We start from the raw sequence: 18,251 nt of genomic DNA, 5'->3' as shown, positions 1-18,251 counted from the left end.
TTTATTATTACCCCTTTCTTATTCCCTTCCCCCCTGCTTTCCTGTAGGATGAGATAAACTTCCATGCCAACTGAGTGTGTGTGTTATTCCCTCCTGAAGTCAAATCCCAATGAAAGGAAGGATCACTTATTCCCTCTCACCTTCTCCTTTTCCCCCTCCATTGTAAAAGCATTTTCTTGCCTCTTTTATGTGAAGTGATTTACTACCTTCTATCTCTCCCTTTCTTTTTCTCCTAGTACATTCCTCTCCGCTCTGAATTTTCTTTCTTAGATATCATCCCTTCATATTCAGCTCACCCTGTACCCTCTGTCTCTGTCTCTATACACGCACACACACACGCACACACACACACACACACACACACACACACACACACATATTCTCTCCAACTATCCTAATACTGAGAAAGGTCTCATGAGTTACAAATATCATCTTTCCATGTAGGAATATAGACAGTTCAGCTTTAATAAGTACGTTTTAGTATCTCTTTCCTGTTTACCTTTTCATGCTTCTCTTAATTCTTATATTTGAAAATCAAATTTTCTGTTCAGCTCTGGTCTTTTCAACAAGAATGCTTGAAAGTTCTCTATTTAATTGAAGTTCCATTTTTTCCCCTGAAGTATTATCCTCAGTTTTGCTTGGTAGGTGATACTTGGTTTTAATCCTAGTTCCTTTTACCTTTGGAATATCATATTCCAAGCCCTCCACCCTTAACGTAGTGTAGAAGCTGCTAGATCTTGTGTTATCCTGATTGTGTTTCCACAGTACTCGAATTGTTTCTTTCTGGCTGCTTGTAATATTTTCTCCTTGACCTGGGAACTTTGGAATTTGGCTACAATATTCCTAGGAATTTTCCTTTTGGGATCTCTTTCAGGAGGTGATCAGTGGATTCTTTCCATTTCTATTTTACCCTCTGGTTCTAGAATACCAGGGCAGTTTTTCTTGATAGTTTCTTGAAAGATGATGTATAGGCTCTTTATTTTGATGATGTCTTTCAGGTAGTCCAATAATTTTTAAATTGTCTCTTCTGGATCTGTTTTCCAGTGAGATACTTCACATTCTCTTCTGTTTTTTCATTCTTTTGATTTTGTTTTATAATTTCTTGATTTCTCATAAAGTCATTAGCCTCTATGTGCTCATTCTAATTTTTAAAGCATTATTTTCTTCAGTGAGCTTTTGGACCTCTTTTTCCATTTGACTCATTCTGCTTTTTAAGGCATTCTTCTCCTCATTAGCTTTTTGGACCTCTTTTGCCATTTGGGTTAGTCTAATTTTAAAGGTGTTATTTTCTTCAGCATTTTTTGGGTTTCCTTTAGCAAGCTGTTGACTCATTTTTCATGATTTTCTTGCATCACCCTCATTTTCCTTCCCAATTTTCCTTCTAGTTCTTTGATTTGATTTTCAGAATCCTTTTTGAGTTCTTTCATGGCCTGAGACAAATTCATATTTTTCTTATAGACTTTGGATGTAGGGTCTTTGACTTTGTTGTCTTCTTCTGGCTGTGTGTTTTGATCTTCCTCATCACCAGTGACATAAGAAACCTCTTCACTGAAGAAGTAAAACTGTGTAGTCTGTTTCTTTTTCCCTGTTTACTAATTTTCCCAGTCAATTACTTGGCTTTTGAGTGTTGTTAAGTGGAGAACTCTAGAAGCAGCCTCAGCTTCAGCAGTGGCTGCAGCAGCCCTGGGACTGGGCTGAGTCTGGGCTTGGACCACGCTGCTCTCTCAGTCAGGTGAGAGACCTTTCCCACTGACCTTTGAAGCTGTCCTTAACATTTGTGGGTTGAGAAGTCAGGAATCCACAGCAGCTGCCAGCGATTCAATCCCCTAAGGCCTGTTCTCACTCAGTCCACACCAAACTGTACTCAGCTTCAAGCCTGGTGTGACAGACCCTTCCTGTCAACTTTCTAGATTGTCTTGGGTTGGAAATTTACTTCAGTCTGTCAATTTGTGGCTTCTGCTGCTCTACAATTTGTTTAGTCATTTTTTACAGGTTTTTTGAGGAGTTTTGGGGGAGAGCTGTTGCTGGTCTCTGCTTGTATTCCACCATCTTGGCTCTGCCCCCCCCCCCAAGTAATACTTTAATAAGACAAATATGTGTTTATTTCCATTAGATGTAAGCTCAACAAGATGTGGTCATGTCTAGAATATAGCCTAGTCAGATGTGGGCACATCTAGACAATTAATAGAAATGTACAAAATGTTCTATGAATTATAAGTTTTTAAGAACTGAAAATTTGCAAACAGAGGCAGCTGAATGTATGAGATAGAGAGTCAGTCTGAGAGACAGGGGGACCTAGGTTCAAGTTCTACCACTAATCAGTGGTAAATGCTGAATAAGTCATTTTACTTTTTATTGACCACAGCAATTCACTAAAATTAGAAATTGAAGAACATTTTTATTGGCAGGAAAAATTTTCTTTGTCAGATGCTCTATATACATGAATGAAATCATAGGTCCAAACCCTCCTTTAGAAAAGGGGAGCAATTTTTACTAAAAATGTTTATGTTCAGTGACTGAAAACAGTTTTAAATCAGCAACTACAAAAATGTTTAGACTTCTTTGGAGTTGCCTCTTTTGTTAAAATAAGATGGTTGGCATTTTTGATTATGGTTTATTATATATAATAAGAGGCCCTAGAAAGTCTATAAAATTGAATAGTCATATGTTGCAATGATTAAGGAAAACCTGTATGATTTGCTTATCACAGCACAGAATTTAGAATTGGAAGGGTCCTCAGTGGAGGTGTGCTTATAAATATTTTAATACCCAGCTCTCCAAGAAATAAGACAAAACTATAAGCACACCACATTTTTTAAATTTAATCTGCATTATGAACATTTCCTTCATCACTTTTTAAAGTCTACACAATTAGTAAAACAATAAATCAAGTCCAGATTTTTAGCTTTTGAACATCTCTGAGGTGTCATTGCTCACACCAAACATATTACAATCTCACTAGCCAATTAGAGTTGGTTCTAGTACATCCCTGTATCAGTGACAGTCTACACTAGCCCAATCTATGTCTGACAAGTGGTTACTCAGCCTCTGCTTGAAGGCCTTTGGTGAGGGGGATCCTACCACCCCTGGAGGCAGCCCATTGCACTCACACATCTATAATTTTTAGGGTATGTTTTTCCGACATCAAACAAAGTTGCTTCTTTGAAAATTTCTACCTGTTGCTCCTGATTCTATGCCATGGGGTCAAACAGAACACATCTAGTCGCCTTTTTCTAAGTGATAGTCTTTCAGATACCTGAAGATAGCTATCATATCCTCAATTCCTCAGCTGATTTTCAAATGACAGACTTAAAACCTTCCACCATCCTGGTTGCCTTCCTCCGAATCTTCTCCAGTCTATGAACACCCTTTTAAAATAGTGGTGCCTAGAACTCAACATAGTACTCCAGATGTAGCCTGACTAGAGTACAGGTCTATCATCTCATCTTCCTGGAAGTGATGCCACTCTTAATGCAGTGCAAGATCACATTAACTTTTGTTTTATTTTGTAACCTATAGCACACTAACACTTTCCCAGACAAACTGCTTGTGTAATCCTACCTCCCCTAATATACAGGTAAAATTGATTTTTTTCAACCCAAGTGTAAGACTTTATATTTATCTGGATTGAATTTTATCTTATTAGATTCAACTCAAGGCAGGATCCTGACTTTTTCAGTATATTAGTGATCCCTTCAAGCTTGATGTCATTTGTAAATATGACCAGCATGACATTTATGCTTTTACTCAGGTTATTGATAAAAATATTGAACAACACGGGGTCAAGCATAGATTCCTAGGACATTCCATTAGAAAACCCTACCAAGCCAACATTGAACCATTAGAGACTACTCTTTGAATGTGACCATTCAACCAGTTCTGAACTTGGTTCATTGTATTATGTTCTAATTCACTTCTCTCCAGCTTTTCTACAAGAATAGATTGAAATACTTTATTAAATGTTTTGCTAAAATCAAGGCAAACTATATCTACCATATTGCCCTTCAACTGACAGCTTAATTACCCCATTAAAAAAAGGAAATAAGGTTAGTTTGGCATTATCACCTGTTCATGAAGCCTTATTGGTGGTTTGTTATCACAGCTTCTTTTAAATGGTCACTATCCATCTCTTTAATTATCCATTCTAGAATTTCCCCAGGAATTGAAGTCAAGCTCATTGGTCTATAGTTTTCATGGTCTTTCCTCTTTTACAACCAAAATTTTCTCTAGTTTTGTAGTATTTATACTCTTTTCCAGTATTTATACTCTTTTCCCACATATTCTCAAATATCACTCATAACTGTCAACTAGTTCCTTCAGTACCTACGAATGTAGTTAATCTGCATATCTGAATATAGTATAATAATCTGAATAATGTAAATAATAATTTCTGAATGATATCCTGAATTTAGTTAATCTTAACAAATTTTAAGCTTTAATACCTTAAAACTACACTAAGACTTTTGGGAGACTCTGTACATACATACACATATGTAGTCTTCTCCATCTTTAAAAGACTGCCAATCAAATCAAGGAAAGAATAACCTAAAATTGGATACTTTTGTGTCAAGACCGTGATTGCTTATCTGAAAATGGTCATGAGAGGGGACAACCAAGCATCTGCATAGTTGAAGGGGCACCATTTCGTAATGATCTCAAATTAAGCAATAGACAAAATATCTTGATAGCCTCTAAAACTTCTGAGATTTCTCTTAGTTATGGTGCTATATCTGTGGTGCTATAATCATAAGTGAAAACAGTTTCAATATAAATTAAACTCACTATGGAGAGTACCATTTTTAAAGCATCATTGACCTAGTAGGAAAGTAACTAATGATGAATTATAATAATTAATCATAATAGCTGCCATTAATATGGCACTTTAAGGTTTGCATACCTATAAATAATCTCATTTGATCTTCTTTGAGGTAGGCACTATTATAATCCCCTTTTTACGGTTAAGAAAACTGAGACTGAGTGACATGAAGTGCACAGCCCAGGGTCACAAAACTAATAAGTTTCTGAGGCAGTATTTGAACTCAGATCTTACCCAGGTCCAGCAATTTATGCCTCCCAATACCCCAATTAAAAGGTCTACCTACTGTCTGAAATATTTTCAGAATGGTCTGTTAGAGATTGTATTTTGTTTTCAAAATGTATTTTGTTGTGGTCTTCTCCTTAGAGCCCTGTAATGAGTTAGAAGAATCTGCTCCACAAAAACTGATGGTTTTTCCTCCTTGGTTGTCTTATGTGTCTTGGGTCACTTGTGGGCTAATTTCTGTGGCTTGTGGGTTGGTGACAGGACTGCTAGGATACAGGTAAGATCCAAAGTACACTCCAAGCAACATAATCCAATACTGCACGTCTGATTTAGCACATGTTCTTCTGGACCTACTGAGTTTATGTCCTAAGCTCTCTTTAGAGCAGCTTTAGGACTTATATGGCTTCCTGTAGAAAAAATACTATATAAAATGTTAGAATATAAATATATAAATAATTGCATTAGTTCTCTTTGTTTTTCTATATTACATGCATATAATTTTAAATGCAAGTAAACATTTATTCAACACTGGATGCAAGGAATGAATAGATGGAGAATTACACAGTTCCTGCCCTCAACATACTTTTAATCTTATGGTAGGGTTAGTTGTGTTCACAAAATAACTATAATACAAGTTCAAAAATGATGAAGTATATAGGTGATGACAAAAAGTGTGACATGAGAGATTTCAATAGAATGTGATTAGAGAAGATGTCATGGAGGATGCTTAGAGGACAATTTCTGTAAATTGGGGTGGGGGTCAGATGGTGAGAAGAGACTGCAGCACAGTGAATAAAAATAATCCAATTCAGCTGAAGTAATAGCAGTACTAGTGGTAGTCGTAGTAACAGTTGTAGTAGTAGTAGTAGTAGTATTCACTGGCCTCTTGTTATTGTCCTTGTAATTATAATAATAATTAGTATTTACATAGAACTTTAAGGTTTGCTAAGCACTTTAAATATTATCTCATTTTATCCTTGTAACAGTCCTGGGAGATAAGAGCTATTATTCATCCCATTTTATACAAGAGGAAACTGAGGTAGAGACTAAGTGATTTCCTCAGAGTCACACAGCTAGTAAGTTCAAAGTCACAAATCCAAGAAATATTTACCTAAATGATGAGTAATTTATATTATTTTTCACTCCACCAGTCCTTTGACCTGTAACTGTTATATCAATAGTAATGAAGAATCATGTTGAAGCATTTAATTCAAAGGCCAGATTTAAACTCAGGTCTTCTTGCCTCCAGATCCAGCATTCTAGCCACTTTCTCACTCAACTGCCTATAAAACATATTGTGTGCAAATAAATCAATTGATAATTTATTCAGTGACTGCTATGTGCCAAGCATTGTAGCTAGGTGCTAGAGCTATAAGGACAAAAATTTAGCAAGCTCCACCCCTTTAAAAGTGCTTTAATATTGTTGGGGGAGACCAAATGTGCACATATAAATACAAGATGAAAATGATAAGATTTTTGTCGGGGAAGAACCACATATTGGAGAAACCAAGAAAGTGTTGCAAATGACCTTTGAATTGAGTTTTGAAGGAAAACAGAAATTCTAAGAAGGAGAAACCAGAATGGACTACGTAAAGTCACGAGACAGGAGATGAAAGGTTGTGTGTGAGAAACTTCAAGGCCAATTTGGCTCGATGGTAAAATGTAGACAGGGGAGTAATAAGCCCAGAAAGGTAGCCTGGTGTCACGAAGTACTATGAAATGAGACTGGAAAGATGGAATGCAGCCAGATTGATAATGACTTTGAATGTAAAGAGTTTATGGTGAACCAGTGACATTTTCAACACTATAAATCACCCTCTTTTTAAATAACAAAAAACAATTGTTATATACCATGTAACCCCATAGGGAGTTCTAGGAGTAGGTGTTCAAGTTGCTGAGTTGCATAGTTTACAGGTTGCAGCAGCAGAAGGTTGTGTGAATGTCTGCAAAATGCGATTCTCTGAGGAGATCTTTTGAGACGGGAGACTGGTGCAAACATCATTACGCTTCATTGTGGAAAGACGTGCAGGGATATCTCAAGTTTCACAGAATCAGAGACTGGCCCTTTTCCCAGAACACACAACTGATTTATTTACTGCCAGTTCCAAGTAAAAAGAACACTGTCTGGTAATTAAACAGATCAACAATAGATTTCAGTCATGTCCTTTCCCTTTCCACCTTGAGACGGAACCTGATAATTTTACCTTTCTGATTGTAAATTTAAATGATAGCAATCGTCTGGGCTGGGATTGGATCAGATTGTTACGCTTTCTCTTTATCCCAGATTTAACGCTCCAGCATGACTCTTCATTACTAATGATATAACAATTATAGGTAAGCAGTAGGCCAAGGGAATTGGTGGAGTGAAAAAATAACATAGATTACCCATCATTTCAGTGGATATTTCTTGGATCTGAATTTTTGGTTCTTTTTCAAAAGTAAATAATAGTCTATAAAACTATTCTCTAACTGAATAGCTAAAATGATAAAGCTAGAAATTAGGAAATACATTCAAATGGTGGATGCAGTGGAAATTCTAAAATCATAATAAATACTTTGAGCCAGAGTGGCAGTGTGGGAAGAGCACTATCTTTGGAGTTAAGGGTCTAGGTTCAAATCCCCACCTTTGATGCTCATGAACTCTGTCACTTTGGGCAAGTAACTTGTTTAGTCTCAGTTTCCTCATTGACAAAATGAGGGGGTAGGACTAGATAATCTCGGAATTCCCTTCCAGCTCCTTCTCTATAACCCTATGAAACAATTATCTACTTCTTGGGTGTTTATCATGAAATAATTTGCTCAAAAGGCAATACAGACAATGCGTTACTACTTTGCTGAATTTTCAGGCAGAAGACTTTTCTGTTCACTTTTTTTTTTTTTTTTGGGAGAGAGGATATGTTTGACTAAAATACTGAGGTCATCCCTCAGTAGTTCCCTAGTTATCATACCAAAATCCACCTAAAGAGAGCAGCATTGTTTAGGGAAAAAGAGGACTGTCTTTGGCACTAAGGTAGTCTCCCATTCTATTACTAGCTGACTGACAGAAGGTTAATCATTTAACCCATCTGGCTCAGTTTCTTTTTCTATAAAATAAGGGGTCCAAACTAGTTACTAGCTAAGAGCCTTTCTAGTTCTATAATTCTATCACATTAGCATTAATTATTAATTAACATCAATAGAGTTTGATTCTAGTTTACTAAATAGATACTAATAAGTGTTTACTATGTGCAAAGTACTATGCTAGGCAGAATAAAAAGTTTAGATAAGGGCAGAGCCTTACTCCCTCATAGACTTTATAGTGAAACTTTCCATTCAGAGTTTGTCTATCCATGTCCTTGGGGAGATTTGTATTGAGAATGAATCTGTAGGTGTGAAACAGGAAAATTAGGGATCAAATTATAAAAATATTCTGACTCATTTGAAATCAAGGAGGTCACTTTTAGCACAGGGAAGAGACTCATGGAGTAAGTGGGGACATGTAAGCGGGTCATGGAGACCCTGAACCATTGTTCAATTTCCACCATGAAGCAATAAAAAACTAGCTAAACTATGGAAGTAGAAAAATTGATTTAGAAGATGACAAATACAGTTCCATTCTTACCCCCTTGTACAGGTTTGGTCCTTCAAAGTGTATCCAGTGGATTCATTCAGTGTTCTTTTCCGTTATTGGCTGTACTTTTGTTACTCAGCCACTTGTGGTAAGAAACATTCTAATTACTATAAGTTTGTTGTTAAAAAAAGAAAATGGACCCGATAATCAGTAAGCCAAAAGTCAATCAATCAATAAGTATTTATTAAGTACCTACTATGTACTAGGCACTGTGCATGACCAGGAAATAGACAACTTCCCTGCTGAATAGAAGTTATTTTCTTTTCCAGTTGAGTATCGTTTCCTACTCCTAAAATTTGCTGTAGTGATTTCCTTTCATTAATAGAACACTCACTCTCATCATTACCATGATCCATCATCAATTTATATAATTCAAGTCTGTAGATACTAACAAATAACTTTGGGGATTAGAGTAGTTAGAAGAATGAAAATTCAAACCAAGCATTTTAATGTTTTCAGCTGATTCATAAGACTTGACTGAGTTCCTACAGCTTACAACTGTCTAACGATGGTCTTTGGTGTCATTTCCTCATTCGAGGCCTTGGTTTCCTTATCAGTGAAATGAAGGGCTAAACTAGATGACTCTTGAGATCCCTTCTGTCTCCAAATCTATGATCACATGACCTATTATCTAAGAGGGGAGCCTGACGTGTTATAAAATAACAAATATGCTTTGTTCAGTCGTTTGTGATTCTTTGTGACCTCATTTGAGGTTTTCTTGGCATCAATACCAGAGTGGTTTACCATTTCCTTCTCCAGCTCATTTGTACAGATGAGGAAACTGAGGCTAATAAAAGTTACATAACCTGCACAGGGTCTGTGTCTGAGGCCAGATTTCAACTCAGGAAGATAAATCTTCTGACTTCAGGTCTGCTACTCTATCCACTGTGTCACCAAGCTGCCCAAAAAATACACATAGATAAAATCATTACACATATATCATAGGTATAACGTTGATTGGGATTACTGCTGAATATATAAAGCATCTTAGAAATTATGGATCTTAGGCTTCATGGTGGAAGAGAGTCAGTATTTTATTGCTATAATTTAAAAAAAAGGTTTTTTTTAAAAGGAGCTTGAAAGAATTGGTTAAAATATTAGAATTATCTATAAGTTTCTTTTTTCCGCTATACATCATCCTCATTATAGCAGAGATAATCCAAGATTGGAGCTATATTCATAAATGTTATTACTACAGAAAAAGGTACAACAAAAAAAAGACAGAAGGGGAAGAGGTATAGCTGTTTGCACAAGTTGCATGCCCTGATGTTTCCACCCAGTGGAATAAATAGCTGTGGGTCACCAGCTATTTAAATGGAAGAAACAAAATAAATTGCTGAGATTTTGCTTAGATTATCTTCTTTGTGATACCTATAAAAAACAAAAGATGAACTGCTTGAGGGTTAAGAGGAAGAGTTTGGTGGGAACTTTGCAGTAGGAAACAGTGTGATTCCTGTGGTCCAAGGTCCCAAAGTGTTTTCCCTGTATTTGAGTTTTTTGGTTTTTTTTAAATATACTGTACAGCTTTTTTCCAAGAAAGGAAACCTATAGAGCCTGACCCTTCTGTATGCCCAACTGGTGTTTATGTGGTTTAACTAAACTCCCCCCACAGAGAGGGAGTCTTTGGTAAATTTGCATGTTTAAGATCAGTGGAAGCTCTGAATCCATCTGATCAATGATTTCCAAGCGAACTCCATTTCTCAGTCAAAGCTTGGTATATAATCCTAAAAAATTGGCTATAGAGTTTTGTTTTGGCTTATTTTTATTTTATTTTATTTTTGGTAAAACCTTTCTTAGGACTGCCATAGGTCTCCTCGTCCTAAATTGAGAATGATGTATGCAATTCCTGTACATTAAAGGATGACGGGAGTTTTGGAAACCCCAAGACAATTAGAGGGATAATATATTAAGAGAGTTCAACTCTTGTGTCTGTTCTCATACTGCTTAGTTAACCTAAAACTCAAATGCCATTTCTGGCCTGGGAACAGAAAGGAGTTTTTATGTTGAGAAAGGTAACAAACCAAATGGACTTGGCTATAAGTTACATTGTGATTTTCTTTCCAGATATTCTTTGTGGCATTGGCCCTCGCTTGGAAAAAAAGAGACCACAAAGGTTTCTTTATTGAGGCATTATATGACGCAACCAAGAACCTTGAATATGAATTGCATCATCTTTCCAAGAATCATGCCCTGTATCCTTCATACTGTTGTACTCCCAGCACTGCAGCTGACTTTGAAAAAGTAAGAGATTTAACTCTGTTCAGGCTTTATAAACCTTAAAGAACTATCTCAATAAGAATGATAATTTTTGGTTTTTTATTGCTGTTGAGTTATTTTTAGGTTTTATGCAGTAAATGTGACTATTTTTGCTTGTCATGGTCCTTATCCAAAACTATTCTTTGAGAGAGATGTAGATTTTTGTTTTGGAAGATAATAAACTACTTATTGATGTCTTCTTCTTCCAACACAAATACATAAAAGATAAATTATGCACAAATGCAGAAAACTCATCAATATGTATTTCTCCCAAAGAATACAGACAATGAATTCAAGTAGGTGCACATATTATATAATGTCATGAGCTGAACAACTGACTGATCCACTTCCTGGCCATAAAAGTGGCACTACATGAAGTCCATATTCTTTGAGACTAGTACTGTTCTAATTTACACATGAGGAAATCATTCATTCTGTCCAGGTATTCATTAATCCTTTGGAAAGTCCCATTCCTATGTCTCATCCTTGGAATGAAAGTGTCACATCCTGTCAACCTAGAAAGGCATTGAGTGTGATGGGTCCAGTGCTAACTGTTCTTTTTCTGCAGATCTGCCTGTCCAAGTTTGACATGCTCATTAACTGAAAATTTCTACCAACTGATTTTTTGGGGGGTTGGAGGGAAAGAAGGGTATGGGAAAGGGGATGCTGTATAATTATTTATATAGTACCCGGTATGAGTCAGGAACTGTGTTAAGCATTTTATAAATATAATTTCATTTGCTCTTTACAAGAACCCTATGAGGTAGGTGCTGTTATTATTCCCCTTTCACAGGTGGGAAAACTGAGGCAAATAGATTAAATGATTTGCTCAGGGTCACACAGCTAATAAGTGTGTAATGTCAGATTTGAACTCAGGTCTTCATGACTCCAGGCCCTTGATTCTATCCACTGTGCCACTTAGATGTCTGTTGCACCACAGAGTTACTGGAGGGAGGAGGGGTCGTAGTACCAAGGCAACTAATGAAACCATCATCTACTAAGACATGGAGGAGTTACCAGCTTCCTCAGTGAAGGTCATATTCATACAAATGAAATAATGAATTTTTTAAAAGAAATGTACATAACACTTTAGCAATTATTATGTTAAATACAAAGGAAAATGTGGAATCTGCCTTCAAGATGCTTACAGATTGAACATTGCATATTATGTTCATTAAGTTGCATTATACTTTTCTCCCGTCTCCATCACACACACACAAGTTGTTCTTTGCTTGTTTTCCCCCAAATGTCACTTAATTATTTGTTTCAGATATCACAACTTGTTGGCCATTTAGACATTGTAGTTTTTAATGTGTTTAGAATCTTTTAAAATACAAAAATGGTTTTTTTCTGATGTTGTATGGCTGGAAGTTCTGAAACAATATAGCCTCAGAAAAATTAAAGTGGAAAAATCACCTAAAAATAATGGAAAAATATAAGTTGGGCATATGCAAACTGCCATATCTTGCAAACATAGAATAAAGTGAAGCTTTTTATTGGGTAAAGGATGGTTGCCTACAAAATTATTTGCCAAGAGCTAAAAAACTTATGTTTCCATGCCATTTGCCTTTTGGAGCTCTGTGGGAGCCTTTCAGAGCAGGTTGGAGGTTTACTAAAGCCTCTTTGGACAGTCAGGGGATCTGATGAAGACTCTCATCAGCTCCAAGGCCATTAGGATTCTGCTGGGATTTTGAGGTGCTTCTCTTAGTACATTTAGTACTTAGTACATCATAGTACATGTGCTTCTCCTTCCTCTTCACTCTAAATTTTATTCCCATACTTGTCTTTCCCTCTTTACCGGTGCTTGTGCTCTGAACTCTACTTTTAAAGTACCTCTTCTGCCACCCAGAAGACTCTCCATCAAGTTCTTTCCTAGTAATGTTTGGCAATGCTTTGGCTACAGCTATCCATATAGCCTCATGGGAAATGAAATTCAGGGAAGTTCTCCAGTAAGGAATTCCCTCTGTACCCCACACATAGAAAATGAAGTCTCCAGTATTTTAATCCTTAGCATGCCACCTACGTATAATTTTGATTCTTTCAAGTTGGTGGTGTTCCATAATTCATGGCAATATAAAATCACTGGGAGAATATTGTTGTTAAATTATAAGGTGAAATATACAATGTTGTGGTGACAATTCCTTGGTTAGGACAGAATTCTGGATAACGCTTTCGTTTTCTCCTTCTAGCATGACTAATGTATGGTATGTTTCTCTCTGACAGATACTGGTGGCTCGTCAAAGAGCACGCTATTTGCAACGGGTTCACCCACCTACTTCAGCCCAATTGAAAGAAGCCAGAGGGAGAATTAGAAAAGAGGTCCTCTTACAAACAGCATTAAGGTGGGAGAAACATGTCTTTTTTTCAGTTTTCTTAATTCAGGGTTCTGGGACAAATTCATTTCTGACTTTAAAGTGCAAGAATAGAATTGTTTCCTCCCCCTTCCATATTCACTTCATCCCTCCTGGAACTACTGCCTTATTTAAAAAAAAAAATTCAACGCTGATTTCCCTGAAGCCATTTCCTTTCATCTTAACAACCATACTTTCAAGTCAGTCTCTCCAACATGGCTTGTGAATCGACAATGACCAGTTGTTGCCCCCACAAAAAACATTTGAAGTATGTCATGTAGTTACCAACTTTAATCATCTTTATTTTAAAAACTATTACATTGCTTACTCTGGAGAGGCAGTTGTGGCTTAGCACAAAGATCATTGGACTGGAGATCAGGAGACATGGATTCAAATCCTAGGCACTTAGCAGCTGTGTAACCATGGGCATGGTCACTTCACTTTACTGATTTTCTCCTGAATGAGAGGCAGATTATACTTGTATCTTTGTGCATTATAAACCTTATAAAGTACTATCGAAATGGGTGACAATGGCTTGTCTAATGTGGGATGTCATTCTCTCCATTCTAATATGAAATACATTCTCCAAGTAGTTATTTTTCCAAAGAGAAATGTCATGGCTTTATTGGTATACAGCATTTATTGGAAGTGTGTCAGCAAGTGGCCCAGATGGAATTCTGATTCTCATGATAAGCTGCTTTAAAGCTTTATCCCAAACATCCAAAGGGCACTGAGAGAAATGAAAAACTAGGCAAGGTCATCCAGATAAAAATTATTTGGGAGGTGATGTGAAGATAGAATGATGTGAACTTATGCTCTGTCTCAGTAGAATGATCCAAATTCCAGTCAATCCAGTGTTGTAATTTTCAGGAAGAGTTGTTATCTGAACCCTGAAGATTGCTTCACAGAGCAGGCACTAAATTAAGGGTAGAGGAAGGAAGTCAAGGTCAAGGCTAGTCTTTGTCTCCTCCTGAATTTCTGTAGAGCCCTTCAAAGGTCAGATCTAAAATACATCATGATCATTTGTAAGGAGGCAAATGTAGAGAATTACTGGTCTGTAGAAAAAGATGAATTGAAAACAGTGATTTCGACCAATTTGTCAGGGCAAAATAGAACCCCAAACAGTGATAAGGTAACATTCTGTTCTTTTTCCAAAATCAAACAACCTGTGTTATAATTTAGTCCTCTAAATATCACATTTCCCAAATTATCCTCACTTTCCTTAACTTTAAAAAATAGAAGGTTGGACTGGATCATCTTTAAGGTCGATCCTAGTTCTAAATCCTATTGAACTTTCTGGGCTGGCATTATGCAGGGCACAAGTAGACAGTAGCTTGTTCTATGATTTCACAAACATGTGAAGAACAACTCAAATATTTCTCCCCACCCTATTCTATAATGCTTGAATTTCAGTCATCAGCATTTCATTCCATTGGCTAAAAGGCTTGCTAATACCTCATAGCATCTGAATACTAAACCCTGAGAAAGATGTCACATACAAGGCCTTTTGGTTCCCTGACTAGCTGTACCTCAAGTGGGAATTACCAACTACCTTTAAGACAGCATAGTGTTCTAGAAAACACTGAAAGAAATAGTCCAATAAGGAGAGACCTGGACTTAAATCCTGTCTCTCAGACTTACTGTAATATTTGTCTGATTGAGGTCAAATCACTTAGTCTCTGAATTTCGATTTCTTAATCTGTGAATTAATACTTAATGATGAGGATGACACTGATTATACCTGGAACACTACCTTTTCTATTTACTGCCATAGCAGCATAGATTTAAAGTTGGATGAAATGTAGCACAGAGGTCATTTAGTCCAACCTCCTTATTTGATTGGTAAAGAAACTGAGGCCCAGACAGTGAAGTGACTTGTCTAGGATCACAGAGGTAATAAGTGGCAGGTGTACGATTTAAACCCAACTTTTCTGAATCCAAATCTAAGTATTCTTTTCATTCTACTATGAGTACATGTAAAGTATTTTTCCAGTCTTAAAGGACAAAGTAAATGTTATCGTTTGTTGTTATTGTGTTATAGTGGCAGGAGACTGAAAAGCAGCAAGCTTTGAGCAACAGGCTTTTGGGATTTTCCCCCTAAAAAGAGTCTATAGAGAGCATAGAAGTCTTCCTAAAGGAGAAGTTGCAACTATTGTCCATCCAAAAGCAAACCAGCTCAATAGTTATTTGCATATTCCTAAAACATTTATAACTATATATCTAATATTTTAATAATAATATATTTTAATAATATTTTAATTTATATAATTTAAATAATAATAATATTTTAATAATAATATATGTCTAATAGTTTAATATTTCAAGGATCCATGATTTCAACCATATGGGTATAGCTTCCACCAATGCATATTAAACCTTCTATGCCTTAGTTTCGTGAAATTATGACAATATGGTTCAATATAGTTGTGAGCTTGGAGTCAGGAAATTCAAATTCCATCTCTAATACTTACTAGCTCTGTGACCATGGACAAATTATTCCTTGGAGTCACAGTTACCTCATCTGTAAAAGAAAGCAATAATTCATACCTATAATGCCTACCTTGCAGAATTGTTGCAAGATTGGGATAATCTTGGTAAAGTGTTTTTCAAAACTGAAAATGCTGTATACATATCACGCACGAGAGGGAGTTCGGTAGCATAGCACTACACCTTAGCTCCAGTCAAGCCTCAGGCTCTTACTAGCACGGTTAGTAGTGCAGTTTCGTTAGTCACACTACTTAGCTAGTGTAACTATTTAACCTCTGCTTCAGTAACTTCATCTGCAAAATGGAATAATGATAGCAACTATAATAAGGTGGTTGTGAGGATCCAATGAGAGATTTGTGAAGTACTTTATGCACTTCAAAGGACTGTAGAAATGCTTGCCATTATTATTTTTGTTAAAAAATATTATTGCTGTTGTAGCTGTTACTATAATTCAGCAAAATAATGACTCTTGTTTTTCCACAGAAAATTTTTCACATATGTCCTAATGTTGTTTCTACTTTTATTTATCATATTTGGAAAAAATTCTCATCATGAATATGGTCTTAATCAAGCCATCCATAATGAATTCACAAGGTGGGTAAGTTTTAAACATGAGGTTTGTGAACTTGTTTTTAAAAATATATTTTGATAACTGTATTTCATTCAAATTCTCTTACTTTGTCATGTTAGGCTTCTGTTGTATGCTTAAAAACATTATCCTGAGAACTCTTTACTGGGCTTCAATTTCACATCTCCAACTTCTTTTCAGACTTCTTGAAGTGAATGTCTTGTAGAGATTTCAAACTCAATGTTTACAAAAGAGAACTCAGTATCTTTTCCCCTAAACCCTCCCCACTCTGCTACCTTTGCTGTTATTGTAGAGGGCTATGATATCCTCCCAGTCCCTCAAGCTCACAATCTAGGAGTGATCCTGGATTCCCCACTCTCTCATACCAATCCCTCAAACCCCCCATATCAAGGCTGTTTCCAAGACCTGATTTCACCTCTGCAACATCTTTTGAATAAATGCCCTTCTGCCCTCTGACACTTTCACCACTCATGTAGACCCTTATCATGTCATGCCTGGACTATTGCAATCTGCTTACCTCAAGTCTTTCCACATTCCAATCCCTTCTCCATTCAGTCATTAAAGAGATTTTCCTAAACACAAGTCTGATGTCACCCTGTTCCCTTACTCAATAATAGGTTCCTTATTACCTCAAGGATCAAATAAAAAATGCTCTATTTGGCATTCAAAATTCTTTATGATCTACCTTTCCAGGTCTTCTTACACCTTACTCTCCAGTACATACTTTTTTGTCCAGTTACCATGGTCTTCTACCTGTTCCATAAAGCAGATACTCCATTTCTCAGCTCCAGGCATTTCTTCCGGCTATCTCTGGAATGCTCTCCCTCCTCAGTTCTGCCTAAGCACTTCCCTGGCTTTCTTTAAGCCCTTACTAAAATCCCATCTTTTACTGGAAGCCTTCCTCAGCTTCTCTTAATTTCATTGTCTTTCCTGTATTATTACCTATTTATCCTAAATATACCTTATTTGTATATATTTGTTTGCATGTTGCCTCCCCTCCCCCATTAACCTGCATGGACTGTCTTTTGCCTCTTTTTGTGTCCCCAGTGTAGTAGACACTTAATAAATGCTTGTCCTTTCTCTTCCTCTTCCCTCAGGAGGAGAAGCTGTGTAAGTGCTTCTGTAACCTCTGGGTTATGTAAAACCTTGGCAAAGCAGATATTGTGTTTTAATAGCCTCTTCTTTAAATTGTGAATAATGCTTACAAAGAGACTCACAGAGACTCTCATTCCCAGTATCCCCCTCCATGAGTGAGCCTGGGACTTAGGAATTTTGTTTTTTCATCTTGTTTCATAGGTAGCCTAAGAACTGCCTACTTTATAAATGCTGTCATAAGAAGCTTTAAGATCCTGAAGGTCCTCAGTGTTATGCCAGAACAGGTTATTGAAATATCTTTGTTCATCATTCATTTGTTTTAGTTGTGTCTAACTCTTCATGACCCTGTTTAGGGTTTTCTTGGCAAAGATACTGGAGTGGTTTACCATTTCCTTCTCTGGTTCATCTTACAGACGAGAAACTGAGGCAAACGGAGCTAAGTGACTTGACCAGGGCCACCCAGCTAGTAAGTGTCTGTTTCAGTAAGCACCCCAACATACACAGGGGGGCCTGCTATCACAGGTTCTTAGATTTGCATTCATAAAAGGAAAGGCAACTTTTGAGAGGTTAACTTTCATCAAGCATATATATCATTCCTTTAACCAGGCACATATATCATTCATCCAATTTCAGGGGAGTCAGAACCCTGAACTTCAAAGAAAATACAGAGAAATCAAAAAGTCAACAGACATGACTTCCTCTGCCTGAATTCAACAGACAATTGGACCCCAACTGTCTGACCATCGTTACCAGAGAGGGAAGCATGGCATCTGGGTTCTCAAAGCCTAGTAAGGACCTTTTAGCAGAGTCTTCATCTGGCCA

General features: G+C 36.7%; 1 protein-coding gene and 1 long non-coding RNA gene across 2 annotated transcripts in view; one reads left to right on the top strand and one right to left on the bottom strand.

Annotated features, from left to right (window-relative positions):
• The window catches only part of PKD1L1 (polycystin 1 like 1, transient receptor potential channel interacting), a 144,255-nt gene that overhangs the window by 92,845 nt on the left and 33,159 nt on the right, over positions 1-18,251 (top strand). The window contains exons 38-42 of the mRNA XM_072598120.1: positions 5,183-5,318; positions 8,655-8,739; positions 10,716-10,892; positions 13,131-13,249; positions 16,229-16,339. Of these exons, the coding sequence (XP_072454221.1) occupies positions 5,183-5,318; positions 8,655-8,739; positions 10,716-10,892; positions 13,131-13,249; positions 16,229-16,339 (628 nt within the window). The remainder of the gene's footprint in view (positions 1-5,182; positions 5,319-8,654; positions 8,740-10,715; positions 10,893-13,130; positions 13,250-16,228; positions 16,340-18,251) is intronic.
• Positions 13,535-17,321, bottom strand: LOC140497320 (uncharacterized). The gene is made up of 2 exons (XR_011964615.1): positions 17,020-17,321; positions 13,535-14,174 (listed from the first exon to the last, which is right to left on the bottom strand). It is a non-coding gene; the product is annotated as an uncharacterized lncRNA (long non-coding RNA).

Source organism: Notamacropus eugenii, chromosome 3 (genome assembly GCF_028372415.1).
Source record: "Notamacropus eugenii isolate mMacEug1 chromosome 3, mMacEug1.pri_v2, whole genome shotgun sequence".
NCBI classification, from domain to species: Eukaryota; Metazoa; Chordata; class Mammalia; order Diprotodontia; family Macropodidae; genus Notamacropus; species Notamacropus eugenii.
Note: the sequence above shows the minus strand (reverse complement) of the source record. Positions and strands in the feature narration are given on the sequence as shown.